The sequence below is a fragment of the Monodon monoceros genome, unplaced genomic scaffold, assembly GCF_005190385.1.
Source record: "Monodon monoceros isolate NGI ecotype Baffin Bay Population unplaced genomic scaffold, NGI_Narwhal_1 Super_Scaffold_9, whole genome shotgun sequence".
In the NCBI taxonomy this organism is placed as follows: Eukaryota; Metazoa; Chordata; class Mammalia; order Artiodactyla; family Monodontidae; genus Monodon; species Monodon monoceros.
Window position 1 is genome coordinate 36,042,149 of NW_021703786.1, and position 8,113 is coordinate 36,050,261.

Here is an 8,113-nt window from a genome sequence, read left to right on the forward strand (position 1 = left end):
GTTGTCTGTGTGTGTCTGTGTGTTGTCTGTGTGTGTCCCCATGTGTGTGTTGTCTGTGTGTGTGTCTGGGTATAGTCTGTGTGCGTAGTCTGTGTGTATAGTCTCTGTGTGTGTGTGTGTAGCCTGTGTGTCTGTGTGTAGCCTGTGTGTGTGTGTGTCTGTGTGTGTCTGTGTGTAGTCTGTGTGTCTCGCCCTGGCTCTGGGTTATTTACAGGGACCATCAGAAGCCCAGGCCTCCTGCTGGACCACTCTCCAACCTGAGCCCCTCCCTCTGAGGACCATGCCTGCTCTTAGGCTCCAACTCTTTACATGAAACCTGACACTACGGTCAGTAAGGACACAAACAAGTCATTAAAACGAGGCTGCTCTAAGCGCTCAAGGAAATCAAAGGGCTTAAAGACCAGCCATGCCCTTGGCATCCAGCTGCCCAGACCGCTGCTCAGCAGCTGGTGACAGGGACCGACCCCTCGGCAGGGCAGGACTCGGGGCTCCTGGTTCATTCACTGCACCTGGCCTGACAAGTGGCGGGGAGGCGGACTTGACTTGGGGCCGATCCCAGACCGAGCTGCGAACGCGAACGCGCTCAAGTTCCGCAAGCAGAGAAAGCCACGGCGTGGGGAGGGGACATGCTGACACTTCACAGTGGACACGTGCTACAGCCCAAGGCTCACTCTCTGAAAGTGGGACCCGAACCTGCTTGGCCCTTCTCACACAGCCGGCGATGAGTGCTGTTCAGACATTTCCCTTCGCAACGGGCTTTCCTGTTTATTATTTTGGTCCTAATGTTATAGCAACCTGTGACATAAACTGAAGGGAAGGTTGTCCGCTCCCTTTACAGAGGGCACACGGGCTTCAGAAAGACTTCAGCCCAGGTGGTAAGAGGCGGTCAGGGCTGCAACTCGGGTCTCTGAATAACTCGGGGCAGCTCCTAATAATACACCTCAGGCACCCTTGAATACCTCGCATGTTAAAAAAAAATATCGGGGTGTGTCCTAATTTCTCTCTGATGATGCCCAGGTAAGACATGTACAGTCCAGGTAAGATATGTCGTCTCTTCCCGACAGTGGGAGAAAACACACACACGAATCTAGTATGGAAAGCCCAGAGGCCAGCGAAAGGTGTCATTTGTATATGAACACCCACAGTTCCCAACCAAAAGGCAAGCGCCGACACGCAAAGCACCCCAGGCCCTGCATCCAGGGTCCCTGATGCTCCCAAGGGCCCGCCCCATAAAGCTGAGCCCTAGTGACAGCCCAGCGGGGTGGGGGGGGGCTGTGGAAGGGGGAGGGGCTCGCCAAGGCTGGGTCCTACTGTCCACCCGCGAAGGGGAGGGGTCACAGCAGGGTCCCACCTGGGGAGCCTGTCTCGCTCCAAAACCACACGGGGCGCTGTTTACAAAGGTGGTGCTCTGGGCCCTGACACTGGGGGACACAGAAGCCCCACTGTCTGAAGGCTCCCGGAGAAGCTGCCTGACCACAGGCCTTAAGTAGCCTTGGCGACCGCTGCCAACCTGGAGGGCATGGAGGCCAGCGGGGTTTACCCAAACGTCCACCTAACAGAACAGGGCAGGGGTGGCAGGTGGCCCCTGACTGCCAGCCACAGAAGCCAGAGCCAGTATCTTCCTCCAAAACAGCCTGAAGCCATAAGCTTAAAGATGCTGAAACAACTCCGTTCACGTGATCCTTGGCTCCCTCGCAAAAGCCAATCCGTTCCCACTTAAGGTGTAGACCAGATGACTGCACGCAGACGGCCGGCTCCCGAGGCTGCAGGCGCGCCCCCTGGTGGACCCAACACAATCCTTCCCTCCCTGCAGGGCCACCCCGAGATCACAGGCTTCCAGGCTCAGACCCCGCTCCTCTGCCCCTCCTGCCTGCCTCGGACCCTACAGAGGGAGGGTAACCTCCAGAGAGACAGCCGCCAGATCGCGTCTGCCTTTCCAAACCCACGGAGCCGGACACAATGGACAGCGAGATAAGCGGCTCCCGGCCAGGCCCTCCCCTGCATGCTGTCCGCAGCAACCTGGGATTGAGAGGCTCATTCTCTTTTTGGACATTTGGAAGGGGAGAGCGAGAAAGAGACAGAAAAACTCATTCTAACAGGAGGTCTGAAGTTGCCTCCAAAGGTCAAGAATCTTGAAACTTGGCCATTCTATAAAGAACCATTTGTCTTTGAAGCCTCGAAGGAGAAGGTACTCTTCCCTTCTCCAGTCTTCTCCGGCCAAGACCTCTTCTCCATCAGCACCAAGGAACGCAATAATCAACTGGGGTCTGATCCTCGGGCCGCAAGCATTGAAAACCCAGAATAATGTATCAGCAGGCTCCAAAGCTAAGGGCCCTGCATTCGGGAAAGTCACAGGGCCTCCCCTCCTTAGGAGGTTTCTTGCAGGGTTAATATCTCATCCCACAAAGAGAATCGCAAGCCCAGCTGTTAAGCCAATCGCTGGCTCTTATCTGAACTTAAAGCTCAATGGATCCCACTTATCCCCACGGTCGGTGGGCACGCACGTTATTTCCTGGGGCTCCGCCACAAGCCAGGTGCCTCCCTGGCCACATCCATCCTACTCCCTATGTCTTAGCTGTGAACAACCCCTTCCCAAACCGGTGCCTGGTAGCTGGTGAGTCATCGGCCTCAAAAGCTGCTGTCCTCTCTCCACACCCCCCCAAGACTGGCCCAGGATGGTAAGTGACCCGCATTAACGCACACTGCCTGCCCCTGTGTGAAGCCAGCACTGGAAGACTACAGGTATTTAGCTGTGTGTGCATCGCTTTCCCACCCCTTTCAACAGCAAAACGCAAGATCGAAGCGTTCGTGGCCAGCGGTCCGAGCTCAGGACAGGCCTCTGTGAGCCTCAGCAGTCCATGCACCCGTCCATGCACCCGTCCATGCACCCTACTTAACTCAAAAACATCTGCAAAGGCCGTCTCACCCTCCATCGAAGGCTCACCTGTGTCCATTCTCCACAGTTTCTGTGGACCTCACACCGACTGTAGCCCTCAGGGTTTTGCTGGACAAGCCGACCACGCTGGGCGACAGTTTGCACTTGAAGTCGGCGCAAGTCCACTCTTCCTCCTCATTCAGCGTGGGGAGGTAGCCACACACGAGCTTCAGGCTCCCCAGCCCCCCGCCGCCCACGCAGGCTGGGTTTTCACCCCCACTCCTCACGTATTCGAGGTATATATCAGAAGTCAGAAACATCTGGTAAGCATTGTCCTCCATCACCGCCTGGATCTCAGTCTGCGCCTGGTCAAACATGACAGAATCGATCTGCTGCTTCTTGATGCCATCTCTGATGTAGGTCTTGGTGGCAGGTTTCAGCTGCTTGGAGACAATGCTGTTGTTCTCGATGTACCTCTTGTAGATCGCTTTGGCTACTCGTAAAGTTTTGGCATCCTTCAGGTTCATCTGCCTGAATCCATTGCAGGCAAACCAGAAGTCTAAGGTATCCACGCATTTCTCCCTCTCCAGGAAAGTCCGGAAGAGATAAGCACCGTCTTGGTCACCCAGCAAGGAGTGCAGGGACTTGGTCCACCTGGTCAGAGGGGAATCCGGAGACGCCCGCCCCTCCGGCTCCCCCAACCCGTCCTCATTCCTTCTGGCATTGGAGGAGACAGGCAGGGGTTTGGCGACCGGGCCCTTTCCCACCCCGGGCTGGCACGGTGGGGTCTCCCCTTCTTCGCCCGGCACTGGGGGCCGCGGGGCATCCTCGCGGAAGCTGCTGCTGGGGTCTGGGAGGCGAGGCACCAACACAGCGCTGCTCATGGCGAGTGAGTTCTTCTCGCTGAGTTGAGGAATTTTTTTTTTCTCCTTCCAGTTCCTCTCAGCAATCAGCGTGGTCTCTCTTTCTCTCTCAAGTCAGCAGGGACTCATCTGAGCCTCCTTTCTGGGAAGAAAAGGAAGGGGGGGGGAGGTAGAGGGAGAGAAGAGGGTATTGATATAATCAAAACCAGATCTACCCAACATCAAAGCAAGAAAGTAAACAGGCTTTTCAACTCCTCAAATTCAAATCAAGCAACCCAGCTATCTGCGAGGTGCTCATCTAAAGTATCAGAGGCTGCTTTTTCAAAGGCGAAATCTGAGCTCCCTGCACGCTTGGGGGGGAGGAGGGAGGAGGAAGGGGCGGGGAAGGGGCGCGGGGAGGGGGCAGCGGGGGCGGAGGGCTCGCGAGGTAGAAGACACCAGCTTCCAAAAACCCACCGGCCCGGGCGCACGCAGGGCGGCCCTCCCCTCCCTTGCCCTCCCCTCGCCCCGACAGCATCCACTCCAAAGACGCGCAACCCCGCGCCGCTGGGCTGTGTGCAGGTGAAACCAATTTCGGTAAATTTCCCCACTCGGCTCTCCGCACAGATAACTCGAGCTCCAAACGCGCCCGTCCCCGGCATCTGGTTCCCATTCCCCCCCACCCACCCCTTCCCCCTGCGCCCCCCCTCCCACTCCTTAAAAATTCAGAAGAGCCTCGACCGAGGAGGAAAGCCCGCCCAGCACAGGGCGGAACGGGCGCCCGGACTCCCGGCTGCAGCCCCCGCCCCGCAACCCAGATGGAAGCGTTCGCTGCGCCCCCACCTCCCGCCAAGAATCCGGCTCAGTCTACACCTCGGTCTTCCGGGCTCCCCCAAACCAGAAATCCACTCACTCAGACAAGGCTTTGATCTTCCAACTTTGCCAGGGAGCAGAGAAGCCTCACGACCCGTCGCCCCCGCGCCCCCCGCCTCCTGGAGCCGCAAACCCTACAAAACCGGATCAGAGACCATCTCACGCTAACACTGCCTGTGCCAGGAATCCCAGACTCGGCTGACCTCAAGCCTCTTTTTCCCAAAAGCAAAAAGTCTTATCTAACCAGTAAACCAGCCGCTTTCCCCAGCAAGGGGAGGATCAAACTCGGGAGAGGGCAGGGGCGGGGCGGGGGGCGCGACCCCGAACCGGGGGCGGGAACCCTGGGCTCCGGGTGGGCGCGCGTGGCCCCCGTGCGGGGCCTCAGGCCGCCGGTAGCGCCGCGTTCCCCGGGCGGAGAGGAGGTGGGGCGGCCCCGTTACCTGGAAGACCAAGGCGGCCCGAGGCCCGGCTCTCATCTCCGCCGAGCCCCCCCGGCCCGCCCCCCGGCCCCAATCCACCCCGACACGTCCAGAGCCCCGGTGGGCGCTCGCAGCCCCCGAGCCCGGGTCGGAGGCGCCCGCAGGAGAAGCGCGGAAAGCGGCAGCCGGTCCAGCAATGGCGACGCGCGGAGGCTCGGCCTCTCTGCACGAGGGGCCGGGGCGGCCGGGGGCGCGGGGCCGGGCGGCAGGAGAGACGCGGGGGACGCGGGCGCCCCGGGCTCGGGCCGCTCGGGCGCGCAGACTGAGCCTCGGCCGGCGCTCGGGGCCCCTCTGCGCTGACCGGGGCTGGGAGGGGAGGAGAGGAGGGGAGGAGAGAGAGGCGGGAGGGGGCGGGGGGAGGGGAGGGGGCGGGGGGCGCCGCCACCCTTTCATCCCACCTCCCAAAGGCACTCCGGCGCACACTCGCACCCAGACTCCCACCCAGCACCGCCCCGGCGCGGCGCCCCCGGGGGAGGGGATCTGCCCCCGCTCCGCCCCCGCCGCGGCCGCCACTCGCACAAGTCTCTCCGCCGGGCCCCCGCCACCCCGGCCGAGCCCCCCAGAGCGCCGGGCGCCGCGCCCGCCGCCCCTCTCCGCGCCCGCCCGGAGCGCGCCCCGAAATAGCCGGCCTGCCCACTTCAAAGGGCCGCCCGGCACATCAAAGCGCGCGGGCCGCCCGCCGCCTCGGCCTCGCACTCACCAGGGGTCCGCGCGCGGGCTCAGCGCCCAGACCTCGCGGGCGCCCTGGGCAGGGCCTCGGCCCCGGCCCCCGGATCGGCTCGCCGCCGCGGCCCCGGGCCCCCCCGGGCCGGTCCCGGCGTCGGGGAACATGGGGGAGTCGCGCGGCCGGGGAGGGAGTGCGGGGAACCCGGCGGCGAGGGAGGGGGCAGAGGCGCGCCCCGCCGCCCCTCTTTCTGCGGAAGATACGAGTGGGCCTCGCCCCCGCCGCGGCCGCCCTCGGCTCCTCCGGCCCCCGCCCGGCCCGGCTTTCGACACGGGCCCCGCTTCCAGCAACCACTCCGGGCACCCAACGTCCTCCGGGCGCTTCCAACAAAAACTGCGCCGTGGATTTCACTGTGCACTTCAAAGGCGCGAGCCGGCGCACGGTCCTGAAAGGGAGGTACGCGCCCGCCGCGCTCCGGGCCGCCCCCGGCGCCCCGGCCGCCCCTCTCCGGGGCCGTCCGGCTCGCGGCCGCCCTCCCGGCCGCCTCTCGGCCGGGCCGGACCCTCTCCCGCGCCCTGCGCCCGCGACGCGGCTGGGCGCGACCTCGCCCCCGGCCCGGGGGGGACCCGGCTCGGAAGCGGCTCGGCCGGGGCCGCGCCTCCGCCCCCACCTTTTACAGCACAGCTTTCGCCGGGGGAGACGGGCGCCTTGGACGCCCGGCGGCCCGGCGATCCATGACTGCGAGGGGTTATTTTTATTTCCCGGCGCTCGGGTGGTTACCGAGTTGCCAGGACCTTATCAAAGCGCAGCCGGCTCCAGCCGACTCCCCCGGGCCGGGCCCGGGCCGCCAGTGATCCCGCCGCGCCAATCACTGCCGCGCTCGGCCGGCCCGCGCCTCCCGCCTTAAAGGGACAGCGCCCCGCGCCCGCCCCGGCCCGGCCCAGCCCGCCCCCGCCCCCCGCCAGGCCCCCGAGGCCACCCGGGCGCTCCCGGCCCGAGTTCTGATTCCGCCTTTCAAGTACTCTGGCTTCCTCCCCCGGCCTGCTCCGTCCTCCCCAGCTCGGGAGAGCAACAGTTTATTCTGGCATCCCGGCCATCGCAAGAACTGCAAGCAGGCAGGTTTTTTTGTTTGTTTTTTTGTTTTGTTTTTTTCTATCATCGAACACTTTTCTACCTCTGTTCAAGTTTCCCTGGGACTTTGGGCTTGGAGTGGCTAGTCCCCGGATGGGATGGCCAAGTGTCACAGGAGGGACGCGGACCTGGACGCAGAAGGCAGGGACGTGCTTGTGCGCTCCTGCCTCCGAGTGTGAGTTAGGGTCAAGGTGCGTAGTTTGTGGATGTGTGAAGATGGGGGTGTGACTCTGCCAGCAGAGGCCTGAGTGCTGGAGAGGGGCCCTGACACCTCGCTGGGAAGCAAGCCTCAGTGTCCTGAAGATTTAACCCCAAATTCCCAACCTGGCCATCGGGACTCTCCCAGCACGTACATTGACCGTCTTTCTGTATCAACTGCATAGGCAACGCTCTCTTGGAAGCATCCCCCCATCCTCCCATACGTTACATATTAAACAGACATGGGATGTCTTTTTTCCCCATCGACTCTCAGTTTTAATGTATTGAAAACTCTTCACCCCACTGCCACCTTTGAATCCTTCCCAACATCCATCCAATAACGTATAGGAGGTACAAGCTTCTTACTTAAAGTAATAAGAAAACATACCACAAACCCAGAACATTATTTACTTGTCTGTTGCTATAGAATGATCTCTCATATGATGAGCTAATAATTGATTTTTCCTCCTCTTAAAAAACATAAAGGTGCAGCCCAAATTTGTCCCAGAGGTGAGAGGAAGAGCTTGGCATCCTCAGAGCTGCGGCTTTCAACTCTACTCACTTTTTCTTTATTTACTTCCTTAGTGAACTGAATGGGCGACAAACCCTTTTCAATGCAGAGGTGCCTCGAACCTTCATTAGGCCTTTAGGACTTTAAAACATGCAAGAAGTGTGTTTCTTTGTCTGTTTAGGTTTCCGTAGGAAAAGGGGAAGAGGATGCACCACCCCGTGACCTGCTGGAACACGACAAGCAGCAGGGAAGGTGCTCTCCTGGCTGTGACAAGGGACCAGAGTTCTGGAAAGCCACGCTGCCGGACTTGTCAGCTCCTGGGCACCGTGCGGGGGTGGCATCTCCCTCCCCAAGACCCGCCTCTCTGTGTCCATGCTCTGCTCCTTGGCTCACCTCCCCAGGTGGCCAGGCTAGCATAAAGCCAGTGGTCCAGGCTATGAAACGCATGGCCACCTTGGGGCAAACCAGGCAGGCCAGTGAGCGGGTGTGGCCAGATGACTCAGCCCTGCCTTGGGACAGCTGCTGGGTGCAAGGAAACTG

General features: G+C 61.4%; 2 protein-coding genes across 7 annotated transcripts in view; one reads left to right on the plus strand and one right to left on the minus strand.

Moving 5' to 3' along the window:
• The window catches only part of AXIN2 (axin 2), a 29,831-nt gene extending 23,333 nt beyond the window's left edge, over positions 1-6,498 (minus strand). For 2 of the 6 annotated variants that reach the window (XM_029211922.1, XM_029211928.1), the window contains exons 1-2: positions 5,770-6,110; positions 2,945-3,880 (exon numbers count right to left, since the gene is read on the minus strand). In XM_029211922.1, the coding sequence (XP_029067755.1) occupies positions 2,945-3,759 (815 nt within the window). In that variant the 5' untranslated portion in view covers positions 3,760-3,880; positions 5,770-6,110. Of the gene's footprint in view, positions 1-2,944; positions 3,881-4,630; positions 4,887-5,769; positions 6,111-6,403 lie in introns of those variants that run through there. The other 4 variants (XM_029211923.1, XM_029211926.1, XM_029211925.1 and 1 more) reach the window with 4 other exon arrangements.
• Positions 4,536-6,471, plus strand: LOC114889542 (collagen alpha-1(I) chain-like). Its single transcript, XM_029212896.1, has 3 exons — positions 4,536-4,594; positions 4,664-5,322; positions 5,477-6,471. Exons 1-3 carry the CDS (start codon positions 4,536-4,538, stop codon positions 6,469-6,471), a joined length of 1,713 nt encoding a protein of 570 aa, XP_029068729.1.
• Positions 6,499-8,113: the final 1,615 nt, after the last annotated feature.